This window comes from Ictalurus punctatus, chromosome 20, assembly GCF_001660625.3.
Source record: "Ictalurus punctatus breed USDA103 chromosome 20, Coco_2.0, whole genome shotgun sequence".
Classification (NCBI taxonomy): Eukaryota; Metazoa; Chordata; class Actinopteri; order Siluriformes; family Ictaluridae; genus Ictalurus; species Ictalurus punctatus.
In genome coordinates, this window is record NC_030435.2 from 4,294,071 (window position 1) to 4,315,764 (window position 21,694).

Here is a 21,694-nt window from a genome sequence, read left to right on the forward strand (position 1 = left end):
TACAGCTGTCTAGCACAGAAGTGTTTTCTTTGCTTGTTTCATGACGTAATTGTTTCATTCACATAACATATAAACAAATAGCAAATTGCCGCACGTACAATAGCCTTACGCAACTCCTGAACTTGAATCATTTGAGTTTCAAATTTTTCTCCACTAGATCTCTGTGGAACTTTTTAGCAAGCTTTCAGTCTAATTTGACGGAGTACACTCGCTATCTAGCTAATTATCTTTTAAAACAACGAAAACAGCATCCAAATAAGGCTGCTGTTGTTTATAGTTGACAGCAGCCATCTAGTAATATTTTATTAGATTTAAAATAGTTTTTGAGTTTGGTATGTTCCAGAAAGATCAGAACTTTGATGGAGATCAGAATCTACTACGGAGCTGAGACACAGTGCTGCTGTGAGTCGAAATGGCATGGGCTATGAGTTTCCAGTAAGATAATAACAATGGACTGAAGAATGCCGAAAACACGTTCAATAAACACACAAGTTCAATTTTTTTTTTTTTTTTTAAACCCCAGCAGAGATATTCAGCCCTGTATAAAGAATGTGGTCTGTGTGGGCTATATGGAGTGTGGAGATTATAAATAAAAATACATTCCTTTTGTGTATTTCGGGCCTGTTTGTATTGATTAGTGGTAGAAATTTGGAGCTTAGTAAGGCAGTGTTTACTGTAGGTCAGACATCTAGAGCAAACCACTGACAATAGACCAAAAATTCAGAATAATGTATTCGTATATATTCGGTTACAGTCCTAAACTATCCCTAGTTTCAGTTTTCTCCATAGCGCATGTGTATTTCTTTTCCGTTTTGTGGGAAAAACATTTTCTTTACTGGTCACAGAAGAATTCCACTGCTGACTTGTTAGTACTGTACATTTCTAGTTTGAACAGGACTTTGCGATTTCTGTAAATCCCTCAGGATGCTATGCGTGCTATAAATCCTGGACGGAGTGCTGGTAATTTTCTTCCCATTAACACACACACTCATCTCCTCCGACAGTGCTGCGCTGTCAGAATTGTCAGCTGGCATTCATAGCCACACACGGATGCTCCAATTATATCATATTACCACAGTGTGCTACAGCTGAGGCCCTTTGCCAAAGGGGCTTATGGGATTCGAAGTCCAAAGCTCCTCGACCTCCTAGCAACATTATACTTTAGAAATACTGTGAAACATACAGATAATTAGTTTTTTGCGAATAAGATGGAAATCGGCAGTTGGTGTGTGAATTGGGAGTGTGCACTAACTGAACATGATTAATTTAAATTAACTGGTGTTCCGATCGGGATGCTTTTAGCACGAAACAATATACAGTCGCTCATCACTGTCTGATGTCTAGGTGTAAAAGGGCCAGGTCTGATCCAGCTCCATCGGACAAGATATGCACGAGCCAAGTGTGACAAACCAAAGATCCAAAGATCCAAACCAATTAGTGAGTGATGAATGAGATGACACGCTTAAGCAGCTAAGCTGTCAGTGCTCTTGTGTATCATACACATCAGCATGATTATATAAGGCCAATTTCACCCCATGAACCACCGCATCACCACCTCCATGATCACCGGTCTAGGCTAGGAGTTTGTAAACCTGTAGGACATGATTCTGTAGATCACATTGGTGGTCCTGCACTGGGGCGCCAATAGTTTTAAACTGTAAATAATTCAAATAAAGTACATTTCAGACTCCGGTGCAGGAACATCGTGGATTTTTGGGACAGCAGTTTAGTTTCTGATTAAGGAACTGAATTAATTAGGCTTATGCCATGTTCTCCATTGCACATAGCTATCCAACTCCAATCCAATCTGCTGCTGATCTTCTATCGCTCGTCCGTCGAGAGCCTGCTGACCTACTGTATCACGGTGTGGTACGGTAGCTGCACCGCAGCAGACAGGGAGAGGCTTCAGAGAGTAGTAAGAGCAGCACAGAAGATCATTGGCTGCCCTCTCCCCTCCCTGATGGATATTTACACCTCCCGTTGCCTCAGCAGAGGAAAAACCATCATTAAGGACAGCTCTCACCCTGGCTTTGATCTGTTCAATCTGTTGCCCTCAGGGAGACGTTACAGGTGCATCAAAACAAGGACTAGTAGATTTAAGAATAGTTTCTTACCGAAAGCTATGACCATTATAAACACATACATGTACTGAGTTCACAGCATATGTATATAGTGTCTCAAAACTGTGCATGTCATTGTACCTCCCCCATCCACCCCAATATCTTGTTTATTTATCTTGTTTATTTATCTGTTTATTTATCTGTTTATTCTTCTTGTTTATTGAATGTACATGTTTGCACGGAACAAAAAAGGAGTGGCTCTTAATTTCATTGTACATGTGTATAGTGACAATAAAAGGCATTCATTCATTCATTCATTCATTCAACACCTTGATTGAAGCGTGACATTCATTGTGTGAGGATATCACAAGGTTTTAGAGAGTTTTAGACAGTTACTAGCTCCTTAAACAACATGATCTTTGCAGGAAGGCGAGTAAAAGCATATATATTTCCACTTCATTTTGGTGAAATAATGGGATGTTTTCTTAAAGTAGAAAGCAAAGTATGTTACAGGCAGAAAAAAAATAAATTGGGCCAAAAAACTATTTTTTAAAAAAACTTGTTTTCCTGAATTTAGCCACAGAGACATCTAATGGGTTTTCACAGACTGCCACACATATGTCTGTTTTTGTTGAGACATGCTCCAAGCTAAATTTCCCATTAAATTAAACAACAGAACAGAGCTGAATCTAAACGGTTCTTGTTTTTACATATTATCTAAGTAGAGAATTCGATTTGAAAATGGTGGAATGTGTAATTATCATTTACTCTATCTGAAACGTCTGTTTCCGTCACATAGGAGTTTTAAACCTGTAGGACATGATCCTGTAGACCACACTGGTGATCCTGCACTGGGGCGCCAATAGTTCTAAACTGTAAAACTTCACATCTCCGCACATCTCCTATTTTTACGCCTGTAAAAATGTCAATATTTAGCCATTTTTTGCGTCCCGATTTTCAGCAATTCTAAAGGAACCTACTTCAATCAATCAGCTTAGTGTATGATAGCTGTGAATTCAGAATTCCGGTTTCCTTACTCTCTCTGCACAAAATCTGTCTCTCAATGTGTTTCTCGATCTATTTCTGTCTCTGTGCGTCTCTCTCACTTGCTCTTGTCTGTCCCCTCTCCTTCCTCTCTATCAGTTAGCTGAAAGTTGATTAATGGGTTGGCTCCCTTCTGTTTGAACAGTCTCTTTAACTCCGTCGCTTATATAACATGCCCGTGTCATCTACAAGCTTCCATCCTGACCTCATCCTTCTGTTAGCTTGTCTGTTCCTGTCTTCTTCCTCTGTGAAAGAGAAATGGAGGAAATGATCAAATGATATTGAGAAAAATAAGAGGAGGAAAATCTTGACATATTCATATTACATAACCTGACAACTGAGAATCTTATAATCAACAAATCACAAAATGAAGTGCAGAGAGGGAAAGAACTGGGGAAAGAACACACGAGAGGATAACACAGACAGATGGTTACTGGCATCTCTGATGTTCCTGATCGGTGGGGTGCCACATGGGTCTTAAGGTTCATATGTAAATGTGTACACGCTCACATATGTGCACATACACACACACACGTCAGTGACATTACTGCCATCAATTCATATGGCTTCATTACTGCCATCAATTCATATGGTAGCCTCATTACTGCCATCTATTCATATGGCTTCATTACTGCCATTTTTTTATATGACAACAGCATTACTGCCATCTATTCATGTGGCAGCAACATTACTGCCATCTTTTTATATTGTAGCAACATTACTGCTATCTATTCATGTGGCAGTGGCATTACTGCTATCTATTCATGTGGCAGCAACATTACTGCTATCTATTCATATGGCAGCGGCATTACTGCTATCTATTCATATGGCAGCGGCATTACTGCTGTCTATTCATATGGCAGCGGCATTACTGCCATCTTTTTATATGACAGCAGAATTACTGCCATCTTTTTATATGACATCAGCATTACTGCCATCTATTTATGTGGCAGCAACATTACTGCCATCTTTTTATACTGTAGCAACATTACTGCTATGTATTCATATGGCATTGGCATTACTGCTATGTATTCATATGGCATTGGCATTACTGCTGTCTATTCATATGGCAGTGGCATTACTTGCCTATTCATATGGCAGTGACATTACTGCTGTCTATTCATATGGCAGTGGCATTACTGCTGCCTATTCATATGGCAGTGGCACTACTGCTGTCTATTCATATGGCAGTGGCATTACTGCTGTCTATTCATATGGCAGTGGCATTACTGCCATCTATTCAAATGGCAGCGGCATTACTGCTATCTATTCATATGGCAATGGCATTACTGCTGTCTATTCATATGAAAGTGGCATTACTGCTGTCTATTCATATAGAAGTGGCATTACTGCTGTCTATTCATATCGCAGCGGCATTACTGCCATCTATTCAAATGGCAGCTTTATGAATATCACTGTCCACACACACACAAAAAAAATCAGAAACACTGACATGAGTATGTCATGTGATAGAATGTTCTAAACTGTTATGTCAAACACCTCAAGAATAACATTAAGAGCATGCGCATTGACTGGTAGAGAAGGTGAAATACAACGGAAAGAAAAATAACAAAATTTGGCAAGTTCTGAAACAAAAAAAACTACAAACACAAGGATTCACATGTGTGCACTGGTGATGAAGAGGAACTACTGTTTAAGGTTACACTTCTTGAATACAAAGTGTTTGCCCAGGTCTTATCCACAAATCTCAGCTCTCAGTGTGCTTTGTAGTGCTAGAGCACTAGACTCAGGAGCAGTACAATCCATAGCATATTCTGGCACCTCCGCAAGAGGGTGTAATAATAAATCAAACCGAAATTAAAATGCAAACACATTACCAAATAAAAAATTATAGACCACAAAGTAACAGCCTCATCAGCAGCAGTGATAAACAAGCTGTAGCGCATTCATAACACAAACAAACCTGCAGTGGAAATGCGCATTTTCATGATTTATATGAGGGTTTTCAAAAACATGCATTTTTCCTGTCCAGAGTTGTAAAATTTCTCCACTCTGGAGGGTGATTTCAAAAAGCTTCATTTTTTTGCTGATCTAAAATGTTGTTTTTGTGTAGACGGGAGGCCCAAACACCACCGTATACATGGATGGGGCCTTATACACCCTGTCCTGTTTACTTCTTATGATAAACCAGTGTTGCATAGCCCACATTTGCATACTGAAAAACGATTGGCTTTTAATATCTACGATGCAATAACACTTGCTTGTCACAACAACACTATTAACTGATTTTCCACTTTAAATTCCTCCAGCATTAATAGTACTTAAATAAATTATTTGTTTGAAATTAGTCCGCAACCTCATCATTTACAGTAAAACGTACACACAAAGCTAAACCACATACAGTATACAGTATGTGCATGATACAGTGATCACAAGAGTAGTTCAGATGTGAAACAGGAATACAAGTCTCTTTTGTCTGAGCAAATTGGTGAAAGAATTCTGTTTGTGATTTTAAAATACTGCTCTAGTAGAAGTATTTAACCTCATAAAATCCCAGGACCTGTAAGTGGGTCGTGTGTGTGTGTGTGTGTGTGTGTGTGTGTGTGTGTGTGTGGTGTGTGTGTGTGTGTGAGTTGAGCAGTGCATGTGATAATGCCAGTGTGCGCCCCCGGAGGCACACATGGAAACCATGACTCAAGGACAGCCTACCACACAGAGTGTGTGTACGATACACACACTTAGTCGCTCACCATGACATGGCTTTTATCCTTTAGTCACACTAATATTCCTACCTGTGTACACACACCACACCTGCATATGATCCTCCAATCATTGGAAAGAGTTGACTTTTGTTTATATTGCTAATAATTGTGATTATGTGAGATATAAAGTATTGAGCATATGGTAATTTGATCTATATTGAGTATTTTGAGTATTGTTAAAAATGATTGTGTCATAAATTCAATATATGGAATTCATATGTGGATTTTTATTTATTTATTTATTTATTTTACAGATCTTCTGAGCTAGCTAGCTAACATAAGATGATTTCTAAGAGGACTCTATAAATATATATATATATATATATATATATATATATATAAATATATATATATATATATATATATATTTTTATATATATATATATATATATATATATATATATATATATATATATATATATATATATATATATATATATATATATGTATGCTTATTCTTATTTAATATTATATATAAAACCATTTACTGCTAATACTAGCATCAACTAGCTTGATCAGTCATAACTGTTGATAATTTCACTGGAAATGTTAGCTACAGTAGCTGGGTAACTCAAGCTAGCTTGAAGTGCTCACTTCTAACACTAGCCAACTAGCTAACATTAACTACCTTGACTGTTTTCATAATCATTCATACTTTCAGAGTGTCAATGTTGGCTAGCTAGCTAACTCAAGATAGCCTGACAGAATTTTTGAAATTAATTAAAGTATATGCATAAATGTTGATCATTTTATTGGTAATTTTAGCTAGCTAGCTAACCTATGCTAGCCTGAAAGGATTTCTGAAAGGAGTTTGTAATAATAATTTATAATATTTATATATATTTTTTTTTTTACCTCAAGTTAACTTAAAAAAACCTGACAGGATTTCTGAGAGAAGTCAAATTTCCAGATGTCAAACAATGTTCACTTTTAAAGCTAGCCAGAAAGCTATCATGCATTAACCTGACAGGATTTCTGAGAGTTTTTTTTTTTTTTTTTTTTTTTACATAATATTCAATGCTAATGTTAGCTGGATAGTTAATGGAGTGCGAAAAGACCCTTCTCAGTAAGACAGACCATGTAAATGATTCTAACTCCTCTGCTCTTTTTCTTTTTGTCTATTTTTACACAGAAACAAAAACAGAACTGGAGGAGCTGATGACAGACATCAAGAAGCTGGCTAACAAAGTGCGCTCCAAGTTAAAGAGTGAGTCCTTGCTCTTCAGATCTAATTACAACACTTTAATTTAAAAAAAAAAATATGCTCAATTCTATTCATAACGATAAATAAACCCTTTGCCTTTCTCCTTCCGCTAAATCTGAGACATCCGAGACGAGCGTAATAGAATGCTTCCCTGTCGGTACTGGGCATCGGCTCTTATTGTCACTGCGATAGCTGTGACTACTGAGTAATGAATAGTTAACGTGAGGGTGGAGGCGCTGCTTCCTAATGTATTTCAGTCTCTAGCCTCCACAGCACAGCTGCAGCCATATGACAGGCTAATGAAAGAGCTGATTGGTGGAGGGAGTGAGACACACAAACGGGCACAGGGGTGCAATGGATGAGAGATGGCAGGAACCACATGGGGATATTTTCCCTGTTCTGTCTGGTTTCATTTATTAGGCCAGTCAAGCAGAGAGAAATTCGCACACGCACACAGACACACATGGAGTGTGATGATCTGTGCAGCAATACTACTTCCTGTTGTGTTCGTCTGTTGTTATTCTGAGAAAGTGTGTGTCTGTCTTTGCCCAGTTGGTGTCAGTTACTATGTATTGTTAGCAAAGAGGATTTAACAGTTATCTCATTCCAGGCTTTAATTTTTTTTTGTCTCAAATGTTTTCAGCTTTTTCCTTTGAAATGAATTAGGTGTGAAAATTCACAGTGTGATAACCGTCCAAGCCAAGACGATGGTTATCTGTTTAGCTTCAGGGACGATGGCAGCCCGAGAACACAATCACTGATCATCATTTCCTTGTATTGTTTTCTTTTGTACGTTTGCTCACTTTTAAAAGAAAAAAAATAATAATAATTTCAAAGGCTGCACTTGTTAATAGTATTTTTGTGACTGCTATTATCTATGCAGGTATAGTGAAGCACCAACATCTACACTTTAGCTGTAGTGTTTACATTTTTGTCCACCATTTGTTATAATAATACAGGAACAATGATATCAGAACAAAGGGTGGATCAACTCTATATTAATTCCCATGCATTTAGAATGGGTACATATGGGTCTAATGGTCAGTTGTCCACATACTTTTGGCCATTCAGTGTACTTTTGTCTTGCATTTCAATGAATGCGGGACTGTCGTGTCTTTGGACAAAAAAACAAAAACAAAAACGGAGCCAATCGTTATAAACAAGTGGTCCCAGTGTAATAATGGCAATTTCGGGTCTTTCCAGCGAATCAGATCATTTGACTTGGCGCACCAACAATTCAACTCAAAAACAGTTAATGACCTTTTTTCCTTAAACTTAACAAAGTATAAGACTTAATAACATGTCTTCGTTCTTCTTTGCTGAACTAAATCTGAAATCGGCTCATGAAAATCGTCTCTTTTGCAAAAAAACAAACAAACAAACAAACAAAAACAAACAAAATTTCACACATTTTATGCATTTCGTAAAATGTTTTTCGATAATTCATAGCAAGGCTCTACAATTGTGCAGTGAAAAAAAGCAGTAAGCATCCCTGCACTGGTATTGTGCCATCGTGTCTGCTTCATTAAGAAGATTTCTTTCTGTTTATCCGGACAGTTGATCTCCTCCCACAATGCGCTCGCCTCGTTCACACAGCCGAGAGTCAAACATGCGTCTAACCGTTCATGCAAATGAACAAACTCCTCAGATGTTGAAAAGAGGTTTCCATGGAAGCGTTTAAGTGGTTATTGAAGATAAATGAATAAATAAAGAACGTGTAATGACAGAGTAGGTAGATATATTGGGGGGGGGGGGGGGGGGGGCACGTCTCACGTACAGTATGCGAGTCAGCTCTCAATGCTCAAAGAGTAATATCCTTTGTATGTGTTTTTAAAGTTATTGGGCTTTAGATTACACCATGTGTCCTGTCAAGAAGGCTTCTAACTGCAATAAATAAATACTAACCACAACAACTTTGATAGCAGTCTCCAGCATTGTATTATTGTGTGATTAAAAGTAAAAAAAAAAAAGAATACAACTGCGAAGCTCCTGGTTATAAACATTTGCAGACTCCACTTTGAGAACCACCGACTGAAAGCTCTTATGTGCGCCTGTCAGGGCTGGATTTACTTTTGTCGAGTATTTTTTTTCGCTGTCACATCACTTCTGTGTCAGCTGTTACAAATAGAAATGTTCTCAGTCATGCGTTTGCATGCGATTTAGAGATTTAGAGAAGCTGTAATTGTTGAATGGATTCCTGGAGGCAGGGACGACTGACGATCCTCCTGAATTCATTAAAAATCTGTATGCTATTAAGCAAGTAAGGAAGTAATACATAACAGGGTGTGCCGTTATAGGAAAATAATCAAAGACTGGTGTGACCAGACACGAAGGCGGAGTTACTGTTACCACCAGGAAGTCGATCATTTTCCTGTGGTAGCATGTCAGGTGTTTTATTTCTCTTATACCACCGAAATTTGGCAATGTTAATCATTTCTCTTTATTAAAGCACGACATGTGTTGTTAAGTTTAATGTTGTGGAACGTTTGCGAAACCAACATGCTAGTTCCTGTTCTCACTTCATTATAACAGCTAGACGCAGTCATTCCATTGATCACCAGTGTGTTTAGCTTAGCGTTTTAATCTTACAGTGTGTTGATACTGCAGACTCTGTCCGAAACTGTTCAATAAACGTCTCATCACAGAACTTTACCCTATCGACAGTTTTTTAACGAAGGAAGTTTTAATCCGTTAATATGGGGTGTCTGCTATATAAAGCCCTGGGTAAGTCGAAAACATCAATCGACACCTTCTGACCAATCAGAATCAAGAATTCAGCAGCACAAGTGGTATACGAATCTGATAATGCACTTCGAGATGTACACTACAGACGTCAAATGTACCCCCCTTGAATGAATGTGCAGACAACACCCAGAGCTTTCCCAAGGTCCCTCAATTCGGTGACATTCTGCTCTAGTGGTTTTCCACACAGTTGTCTCCTGTGAGGAAAGACACGCTTGAGTTGACATTTGAGTCATGTATGAGCTTGTATGACCTGTCGAACATGTTCAGAGCCACCTCCATTTAAGAACAAGCAACATAGCAAGCGCATGACATGCTCACTCACATATACACACACTGACATGGCTAACATTTAACCACTGCTGTGCCAAAAACAGTCACTGCCATGGAAGTACTCCATTATTCCTAACCGATGATTGGTTGTGTGATGACAAGAAAGGACACTAAGAACAAGAGAAGGAAGTATGGGGCAGCAAGTTGGAGATCGTCACAGATTCACAGTTCCCATGCGGCAAGCAGTTTTATTTTGGTCCTATCTCAACCCTTCGTAATGTCATCGGTTTGTTCCACAATTGTGTGCGCCTGTTCTGCGTTTACTACAAGATTAGCGGCAAGGCAGCGTAGTACGGAAAGACCAGCACCATTATTGCCAGAGTTGCTGCTCCACCTCTGATGAAGAAGTCATAGCGTCATCCTGACTCTAGCAAGTACTCACTGCACTGCTTCCGATGAAGATGTCGTCACTCCACCACCTGCCTCTGGCGAGGACGTCGTCGCTCCTCCTCCACCTGTGGATATTGTTGCTACTTTTGGAATAAACACAGAACAGGTCCACACAATTGGGAAACAAACCAATCAGGACTACAGCCAGAGACAGGACCAAAACAGTAACCAAGACAAAATACAGAAAGCTAACATCAGGTTGTGTGTATTGTGTATAGACTGTATGTGTTCGAACACATTAGATTAGAGACTTTCACATATCTAAATGATGTGATGTAAAATAAATACAAGCCCATACCTTCAGCATTTCCTCCAAAGCCATGCATGCAAATCACATACTCTTGTATGTGAATGCTTGTATGCTAGTGTATGCCTTCTTTGTATTTTCTTTTATTTACAGAGCCTGGGATGCCACGGGAAATAGAACAGTGTTGATATAGTGCACCATTGACACCCAGATGATGTACTAAGTGTGGATCATTGACAAAAAAATGTCATTTAAGTTTTTAAAAATGGGACCTTTTGCTTATTTGGAGATACCGCATGGTACATCTTAGTGTTCGAGATGAAAGGGTGCAACCCAAGCACGAACAAGCACAACATACTCAAGTACAAAGTGTCGTGTGTAGATTATAGAGCATAGTATGACATTTAAGCAACTAAATTTTCCGTGTAAGCACTGCTGCAGTTTCATCAAATATTGCGGAAAGTGTTTTGAGTTCAAATCTCTGACCACGCCGGCAAAAATTAAGACTTGAAGCTAGATGTCAAGTCATCGACTTATCTTATCTTATACTGTGTCTCATATCTTATATCGTATATTGAGTGCGCGGTGTTTTTCTCCCAGGTATCCAGCAGACCATCGAGCAGGAGGAAGGACAGAACAGGTCTTCAGCTGATTTGAGGATACGGAAGACACAAGTGAGTGAGCTTGACCAATGCTAATTTAGACACAAACCCAGGGCTAGACTGGAAGTACTGTGATACGTGCATGTGACATAAAATGTTGTTTTTGCCATTATAATAATGCGTAATAATGCAAACGCAAAAATGACACGTACGATCACGGCATTAGTGTGTGTGGATTTAATCTTAGAATGAATAGATGAATACGGTTAGAATGAATAAATTACCAAGGGTTGTAGGTACAGTTAGGTGATATCCAGTCTAATCAACTCACCACCTTTTTAAAGCAGAGTGTTAAAGCTGGCGGCATTAGATTAGCTGATTAGATTTCACTTCACAATATATTTAATAGTATATTAATTACAAATAAGGAATTTGATATGGATCTTGTTTTAAATTAAAACAATAATACAAGAAGCATAAAAATTATATGCACGAAATTGAACCAGCCTTATTAAACTATAAAATCGCTGCGTATATTTTTATTACTGCATCAATAAAATATCAAGCTTCTTCCATGAAGTGCAATACGAGGCTGTAACTCGGTATCATTTCGTATACCGAGCAGGCTCTGCCGGTGGTACAGCACTCAATGACATTTTCACCTGCATGAAAATAGAGCATGTAGAGCTTGTAGTGTAGATAAAGTGTTGAATTTATTCTCATATCAATACAAGGACATTTCACGTTTTGACGTTTATGATTCCTCCATTTGCTTTTCCCAGCACTCCACTCTGTCACGTAAATTCGTGGAGGTGATGTCCGAGTACAATGCGACGCAATCGAGTTACCGGGAGCGCTGCAAGGGCCGGATCCAGAGACAGCTGGAGATCAGTGAGTGCACATACAGCTGAAACTATTTACTGTAGATGAATAGACACGTAATGACAATAGGAGGAAGAGTCAGGAAATGCTGGGGATTGGGAGGAGATGACAACATTCTTACAATAACGGCGAAATGTTCGGTATCAGTATCTTGTCTCATTTTTTTCCTCCATCATGCGGATTCTGTCTGACTTTCACCAAAATCCTTGCGCATCACGTTCAATTGATACATCTGTGGAAGTGCGTTTTTTAGCCTTGCGTGTGGTATGAGGACAAATTTATCAAATAGAACACATAGGAAACATAATTATTGTCGAATCACATTTAAAAAAAAAAACAATAATTCAATTCAATTTTATTTGTATAGCGCTTTTAACAATGGACTGCTTTACAGAAATATATAAACACAGGATAGAGATTTTAAGTGTGTGGATTTATCCCTATTGGGCGAGCCGGTGGCGACGGTGTCGAGGAAAAACTCCCTAAGATGATATGAGGAAGAAACCTTGAGAGGAAGCAGACTCAGAAGGGAACCCGTCCTCATCTGGGTAATGACGGATAGTGTGACAGTAAAAGAAAGTTCATTAGAAACAGTCTGTAGTAGGTCTGTAGAAACAGTCTATTTCAATCGTCTTTTTAGTAAAATACAAAAAATGTTAACAAAATAATCATGCGAAAGGTGTGGGAGCTCCGCCTTCCAGCGATTTTCATTGGTGGACGTGAATAATCAATTCCAGACGTTTCTGATCCCTAGCTTGATCTGATTGGCTGCTGACTGAGAGTCAGATCTGCTCTCAAATCGTGTTGAATATTACAGTTGTCATGAAGTTATCGACAATATTGTAATCCACATGAAATGCTCATATTAGTAAACTGATTTTCACCAAGCTCTAGTAGTTGCTCTAAAAATCTCTAAAAGTTGTTCTGGTGTGTGAGCTCCTGAGTCTAGCTTAGCTAGGAAAAGTTAATCTTGATATTGTCTACTGAAGATGCAAAGATAAGTATAGTGTGCATTTTAAACATATATCTCAATTTTTACTAGCGGCCTTGTGATTCGCTGAGATCCACCTGACAGTATATTACTCGTGATCTATTCATTAACTGGAGTAAAATTAATGGGAAAGGTTAGCATCGCATAAGGTCCTGAGACGTTTAATTGGAATCTGAACTGAATCTAGTTAATCAAATACTGTAGGATTAGCTTAGTATCGGGTCCGACATGTATCTTCTGTGTCTTATTACAGGCAGAGCTTTCAAATCCCTAAACCAATCAATGTCATGGCATGGTTCATTAATCTGATTGGTCAGGTATTAGACAGTGTTTATGGGCTCTCTTTAGGGGTGCAGTGGAAAAATGCTAATCTGCCTCGACCTGGCTGGCAGGCTTCAGCGTGCAGGCTGCAGCAAGCAACCCCAGGCTCTTAGTGCCTTCCGTCTGCTCTTTCACGAGCACCAGGGGGCTGAACATACTTCGTTTGTGCTGGAATTGATCGAACTCTCAGACAGCGTGGCTTTTGTCAGCTTTTATTTAAAGACTGTGTGTAAGAATTGGTGTTAAGAATTGTAAGGACTTTGGTGTAGAGTGTGCCATTCATTCTCAGGGTTGCACTAGCTAGGTCTTTGAGTTCACATACACAGACACACACACACACACACAGCAGGTTGAGGCGTTGGCACTAAAGTCACCAGCTGGTCTGGTCATTGGAAAAACTGACCACAATTCAATGGCGGCAGGGAAGTTGAGGAAGTGAAGAGAAAAATTAGATCAGTGTGTGTGTGTGTGTGTGTGTGTGTGTGTGTGTGTGTGTGTGTATACATACATACATACATACATATATGTATACACACATATATACATATATATACATATATATATATATATATATATATATATATATATATATATATATATATATATATATATATATATATATATATATATATATATATATATATATATATAATGATCTAATTGTATATATAGAGTGCCCTCCACTAATATTGGCACCCTTGGTAAATGTGAGAAAAAAATATAAACCTGTGATTTGAGTTACAGCACTGGTACTACTGACAAAAAAAAAATCAACAATCAGAATAATTCAACAGCGCTTTTCCAAATATTTTGCTCATGGCTTTCCATAATGTTTTGTTTGCGAAAACAAGACATGCCTTGTTTTGGGCAAAATTTGTAATTAATTTTGACGTCTGAATACTGACTATTCACACTTCCCTCTACTCAGCCTTGTCATTATTCAGCATATCCTGATGAGAATATTTAAAGCATTATAAATTTTAATAAGAGACATGCACCACTAAAACAGAGTCTATTCTACAGTGGCGTGCGGGCTTGCTGGAACCAGGACCTTCCCCCGGCTCTGTGTTAATTAACTCTGCTCTGGCTCTGCTAGACATTTCCACTGATGTAACCTCAGTGTTCTAATTTTACACACACTTACCGAGCTAAATACAAAGCTGAACTTGTGGAAAACCTTTAGGCGAGCACCTGTTGGTTTCGAAAAAAAAAAAGTTTTTGCTCATACATTTGCTTGTACGTCTTCACAGGGCACTCAGTGACGCGAATGATAGCACTGCTGTTTGTTCACTGAATGTCTGGGCCTTATCAGGGCGAGCAATTGCGTCATCAGGCCGTGAAATGTGCACCTTGTTATCGTAATAATTGTGGAAGGAGGATGAAGGGAAATAAAAATGTGGCGACTTTAATATTCACCCCGAATGATTTTTATGCACGGATCCCTCTGGCATTCAAATAATATTGAAGCCAGATTGCATTTCTACAGAGAGCAAAATACTCCAGCGAACACACAATTACGAGGACTCTAGGGTTATAACAAAGCAAATCAATTGCAGACTAGAGCTCCCATTCCTAGAGCAACTTCAATTAAAATACCATCCCAGTGACGGATGGATTTAATGGATCTCAAAGTAATCGAGTTCCTTTATGCCAAACCAAGGTGTATGCATTTGAAACCATTTTCGGACCATTTCCATGAAGTAGGAATGCAAGCGAATATGAATACATTATATGGACAGATAATGGCTTGTAAACAGATATGAATAGGACACACTATTCATTTATATTTTTATTTATTTATTTATCGGTGAAAGCTTGCCAGAAAGGTTCTCAAGGCATCTAGGCATCTGATTGAGACTGGAGGTGTGGTTCTCTCTGAATACAACGAAAAAGTCATGTGAGCAGGAGGTTTTTACTCCTATGAGGGTGTGATTGAGCAGTCAGATGGGAAGCTTGTGGAACAAAATAAGACCACGCAGCAATCCTTAGTAAATGCCGACCAATTATGAACCCGAGTGATGTCGCTGAGGTTGAGGAACTGTCAGAGACAGGAATCCCACACCATGCTGATAGTGCTGGTATTTCTACCTCTGGGTTTTCCAGTGTTTTCCAGTATTTCCACGGTGTAGGGTTCATATATATATATATATATATATATATATATATATATATATATATATATATATATATATATATATATATATATCATCCAATTTAGCCCACACCCACTGTAGATTTAAATCTAAATACAGACACAGATAGGGATGTTGCATCACACCCTTAATAGAAAGTCACAGACATTGTACGTGGTTACAACAACAGGATATTGTTGTGCACATTAGGATGGCCAGTATGTCATAAATAGACACTTGCAAACGTTTTGGCTGTTGCACCATGTTTAACGTTCCAAGTCTGTGTAATGCAGCGAAATGTTGCGAGACAAAGTGTGAACGATGGTGCAAGTTGAACCTGCTGAAAGCTCATCACTCCATTTTAATGATATGGCTGAATTAAGGAACCAATCGGGTTCCCCTGGTTGACGTCTCCATAGCAACGCACTGGTGTCTCACGGTCCTCCTAAATGAATGGCAAACCATTAAATGGTGTGTTTGTGTGTGTGTGTGTGTTGGGCTTATGCAGTGTAGGCGTATGTGTATATGGTGTATGGAAGGTTTATTTTACAATGAAATTCTGAGCTGGCATTTTTAGTTTCAACTTCTTTCATTTACACATTGGTCAGTTTTCACTTTGGTTAATGGTTTCATACTTTACCCACAATGCTTTTCAGCTACCAGCTGATAATGCAGCCAGTGGGATTTCGCTCTCTCTACTTAAAGATAGCGATGCAGCAGTGCTTTACTCCTTCAGTCTATCCAGCTCTCTCACTTATTCATCTGTACACTCAAACAGATTCGCGGCCAAAGCTTCAACTTTCAAGCTAATCCTGACGTCAACATCACTCTTGCCATCTCGTAGATCGCTAATTAGCCAAGCCGAGTCCTATAGCTGCACTGCATTCTGGAAATTTGAGTCTCCATTACTTCTATGTTGGATTTTTTTTCATTAATGATGTGGTGTGTGAAAAGATGCTTGCTTCATTTGAACTGCGCTAGCAACGTCAGACAACCTCTAACTTCTCACAGGAATAATGAAAATACAGTACCAATCAATAAATTAGCACCAGACACATGACTAAACTCAAACTTCAATATAAACATATTTAATGTGCTTCCATGTGGGACTTATGTCGTTATTACATTATTACATCCTGTTTAAAATATTACCCTGAGCTGCTTTGTGGCTAGTACTTAGCACTTAGCACATGTGCTTTCCAGTATATCAGAATGTGCACAAGCAGTGTATGTGAGTGTGAATGTGTCTATATGTACACGTGCATCCTCCAGCGTGGGTAGACTGCCTTCGCTGGGCTGCTTAACAGCTTTTTCTCCAGCACTAATTGCTGCTCATTTGCTCGTCTCCACAGTCGTGAGGGCTTTCCACCTCTGCATACTCTGCATCTCTGCCAACACCACCAACACCCCCATTCTCCTCCCTCCATCCTGTCCCACACAAGATTCTTCCATCCTAATTATGGAGCATCCCACATGCACTGCTGCTGTTGCTTAATGGTTGTGTTTAGCCTTTATCGAAACCCCCCCCCCCCCCCCCCCCCCCCCAACACACTTAAACTATCACGCTTTGGCAGTCGCTCTCACTTGATGCACAAGTACATCACGTACCTTTATTCAAATGCTTTTACTCGTCCTCTTTACCACAATCGCATACGTCTTTACCAAGCGCACTGTGTGTAATTGCTCGGCTAATGTCAGAGGACAGTTGGTCTGCAGCTTTTACCCGCTGTGACTGACTTAAGATCATAACGCGTCAGGAGGTGGTCTAATGGAGCTGCACTTTGTCTAATAGAACCTTAGACATCAACTAATTTGTTCTTCTATGATCTCATAGGTAGTTTTTGACCACTAAAAGCCACGAGGCAGGGGTAGGTGGGGGTTAGGTGGGCTGCTAATACACTGAACATAGCACTCTTTTTAAAAAAAAACAACAACAACAAAAAAACAACAACAACGTATTATCATAAAAGAGTACTTATTTTTTTAAAAATGCTAAGTAGTGATGCTAATAATGATGAAATGGGGTTATAATCTTGCTAACCAGCCTTTGTAGTAAATTTAATTCATTGTTAGCAGCAGTGCTAGCATCAATGCTAGCATCTTGGGGGAAAATATTCCTTTAAAAACGTTGTATTTTTGTTTGTTTGTTTGTTTTGTTTTCTTTTTTTTATTATTATTATTAAGTATGCCATTATCTTAAAACAGTCTCAATCAAAAAAAAGTAAATGCGTTTTTAAGCATGCTATCAGCCCTGTATCAGGTAACTAGCTAATAGCCTCTGTGAAATGCTGGATTATTTTATCCTATTTTCTTCTTAATACATATTTGTATGCATTTCTAGGAGCTACGACCGACCATGCTAGCTGCTCTTTATGCTTAGCAACACTAGCCAGTTAGCTCTGAAGCTAATTTTAACACCCTGTTGCCTACTGTAGACAGCTCCTAGATACTCTAGTATCAGTCCTTAACTTAGCTAGCTTAGCAAGATTTTATAGCAAGCTGACACTATTTAACTGACTTTTGTGAACTTTTTATATTTTTCTAATGATGGAAAAATGCTTTAACATTTATTTCAGCATGGCCTGTATGTAAGACGACTGTGTGATACCACATATACTGTAAGTAGCATAGCGCGAGAGAGTGGATTAGCATGATGACAGCTGTCTATTGAGCGGTCGGCTCAGTCTTGCTATCTGTCTTAGTATTCGAGGCAGTTTATCCCTGGCTCAAAACTGAGGAAATTTGGCTCAAACTCACATTGGCTTTTTTTGTGATTGTAATGGCAGTTATTGACATTCTGTGTTTTGTAAATTTTGTAAAGTCACATAGCTAATTGTTTTCTTCATTGATTTATTTAACCTCTGGCAAAGATACCCTTGAGTACTTCCTGTCAGATCATATGAAAAGTCACGTGGTTGGTTCAAAATGTCAGTCAAAGGGTCTGTACTTGTGAAAGCAGGCAATTCTTGGCCATGTTTCCTGATTAAACGTACCAGACTGTCTAGAGAAAGCTAGACCTCTGGCTCCAAGACTAGCCACAAGTCATTTAAATGTGATTGGATGTGTTTGGGCAATTTTGGCTCAGATTCCAAATGCTGTAAAAAAAACAAAACAAAACAAAAACACCTTAAATGAAGCAGTTGGGCCGTTTTTGGTTTACAATACACTTGCTGTTGACACAACTGACCTTTATGTGCTTGCTTTATTTAACCCTGCTATCAGGGTTGACACCGAACAAGGGGACTAATATAAACAAGACAGATTGGATAAGAAGTGATATATGAGTCATGGTATAGAAAAGGAGAATGAATGAACGAGAAGGAGACCATGTCTGTATATGGTCATCACTCGATTTGCAGAGGCTTGTGGGAAAGACAATCTATCCTGCGTGCGACCTTGCTACCCCCTCTCTGTCCCGGACTCTGGTTATCGTATACACTGTGTAATCTAATCAGAGCAGCTTGTCTGAAATGGACACATAGATCACTGTGCAGCCATCACTCACTGAACGAGATAAGTGCCCTAATTACTGACGGTCAAGGGCTCAGTACACAGCACAGCACCTCTGGCCTGAAGGGTTGCCATAGCAAGGCGTTCTTTTTCCATAATAATGCAAGCAAAAAGTTCGGTTCGAAAGCTATTTTTCATCTAATGCAAATGTCATTGGAAAAGGGGGCCATTATTTATGTGCATGAACCTGTGGAGGGTGATAAAAGTCCAACCAATAGTCTGGTCTTGAATGTCTGAAAAGGTCAAATTGTTTTTATGTTGAATTTTTTCCCTTTGGCATATCCATTTGTTTTTCTTCTGGATGTCCATCAGAGTGTTTACACACACACACACACACTGAGTCATCGAGACCAGAGCAGCTGAGCCTGCAGGGAAGCTGTGTACAAATGTCATAGTTGAGCTGCATCAGTATTCAGGCCATGAACACAGTCATCATCCCCTGACCTCCAAACACCATCAGTCGCCATCACCATATCCCTTCGTTCCATCTCTCATCTCTCTCTCTCTCTCTCTCTCTCTCTCTCTCTACATCCTCCTGTCTGCCTTTCTTCCACGCTCTCTTCTCTCACCTATATCATAGGCCATATTTTAATCTTATCTCACGGTAATCGCTGTCTATGATAAGAATGTGAACCCCATCCTCGTCCTATTCCTTCCTCCTCCAGGACTTGCCTACTGCATATAAACATACGGCGGTAGAACACACGCATATGCCCTCACCGTCCACTTTATTTGGAACACCTGTACTGTACACCTGTACATCATTATCAGAATAGGGCAAAGAGGTGATTTCCCCTTACTTTGACCTTGGTGCTAGACCAAGGGTGGTTTGAGTATTTCAGAAACTGCTGGGATTTTCACACACAACTGTCTCCAGCGGTTGGAAAACCCAAAACATCCTGTGGAAAACCCGTCTCGTTGATGAGAGGTCAGAGGAGAATGACTAGACTAGACCAGACTGACTGGAAGGCTACGGTAACTTAAATAACCACTCTTAACAGCCGTGTTGAGCTGAAAAGCATCTCTGAATGCAGATGGTTTGACACGGATGAGCTACAACAGCAGAAGGCATTTAAAAAGAACAAGCATTTAATTTTTTTTTAATTTTTTTTTTTTACGTCTATTAGTGAAAATACTTACGGATAGTGTTCATGGCTGCATGAAACCTACTTAAGCCATTACTGACATTATATTAACCACCAATAGCATATTCATTATTCCAATAGGCATCAAGTTGAGATAACACCCGAGTCAAGGGTTTTTTTTCCCTTTCTTGACATAAGGTTATGAAATGTCATGACGGCTGACATTGTATGTCAGTGAATGCTTGTTATGTAAGAGTCACATAATGGGCATGATGCAACAGATCAAACACCAGACCTGTTCTTATTTAGGATCTGAAAGTTAAGTACATAAGTGTCATGACAGTGTTGAGACAAGTCTTATAAGCAGAAATATGCTGATTACTTTAGTAATGACTAGAGAAAACATACATGACTGAGTTATTAGAGTTTTATGACTGTTATTGTCAAATCCTTTACTATGTCGCAGTGTTATACAGCAGGTTTTCACACCGATGTTTCCACCAAGTGCCACTCTCTGGAGACATGCAACACATCTTCTGTTAACCTTTGTACTATGTACAATTTCACCTTATAACCATTCTGTGTCTATGACATACCAGCGGTGGGCTGTGAAACAGTGCTACGTAGTTGTCATTAGCTCTAACATAAGTTGGAAAGCAGAAAGTTAGCCAAGAAACTAAACACATGACATCACAAAATATGAAAGTAGTCTTTACGCCTGTTGTAATAAGCCATTATGTCAGTTTACGTCGGTTGTGTAGGTGTTGTGTAGCACTATGAATATGGCAAAAAATGATAAAGAATCCACCATGGTAGTGGATTCAGACCACTGACAGGCATTATTATAACAAGGCACAATCACACACACCTACACACACACACACACAGAGCGGTGAGAGGAGTATTTGCATTCCTCCAAAATCAACCCGCTGATAATTCAGTGCTGTTTGTCAAGCCGAAACTCCTCCATTTCTGACACTGCAAGCTAACAACCTCCCTCACATGCCCTCCAGGGCGCTAAAAATGAATTCGAAACACCTTGAAGTTTTGTGATAATTAAACCAAAAACTACAGAAAGCCCAGACAGATTCTCCCTGGGAAAGCTATTTCTGGAGCTGTTTTTAAAGACAGTTGGTACTCTTCCAATGGCAACAATCTGTGATATAACGCTGATTAAAGTAGTGGAGAAAAACTGGGAACAGCTTGGAGGGTTGTTTTTTTTTTTTTTTTTTACCCATTTTAGATCCATTACATCTCTCCCAACCTGTTTATATATTTTTTTCTAAACATCCATTAAACATTATACACAGTTTTGGACTCCTCACCCATCAAGCGATGATTTATCAATGTTCAGTTGTATAACTATGATACATTTCTGAGCTAAGCCCACTGTGCCGTTCAGTGCCATGTTTTGGTTGCTCGGAAACC

At 39.1% G+C, this 21,694-nt stretch overlaps 1 protein-coding gene across 6 annotated transcripts in view; it reads left to right on the forward strand.

Moving 5' to 3' along the window:
- Nucleotides 1-21,694, forward strand: part of LOC108280849 (syntaxin-1A) — a 105,236-nt gene that overhangs the window by 64,589 nt on the left and 18,953 nt on the right. For all 6 annotated transcript variants that reach the window (XR_008393059.1, XM_017496301.3, XM_017496303.3 and 3 more), the window contains exons 4-6: nucleotides 6,960-7,034; nucleotides 11,344-11,417; nucleotides 12,128-12,236. Coding sequence is in view for 5 of the 6 variants with exons in the window: in XM_017496301.3 (XP_017351790.1) it covers nucleotides 6,960-7,034; nucleotides 11,344-11,417; nucleotides 12,128-12,236 (258 nt within the window). In the remaining variant the exon portion in view is untranslated. The remainder of the gene's footprint in view (nucleotides 1-6,959; nucleotides 7,035-11,343; nucleotides 11,418-12,127; nucleotides 12,237-21,694) is intronic.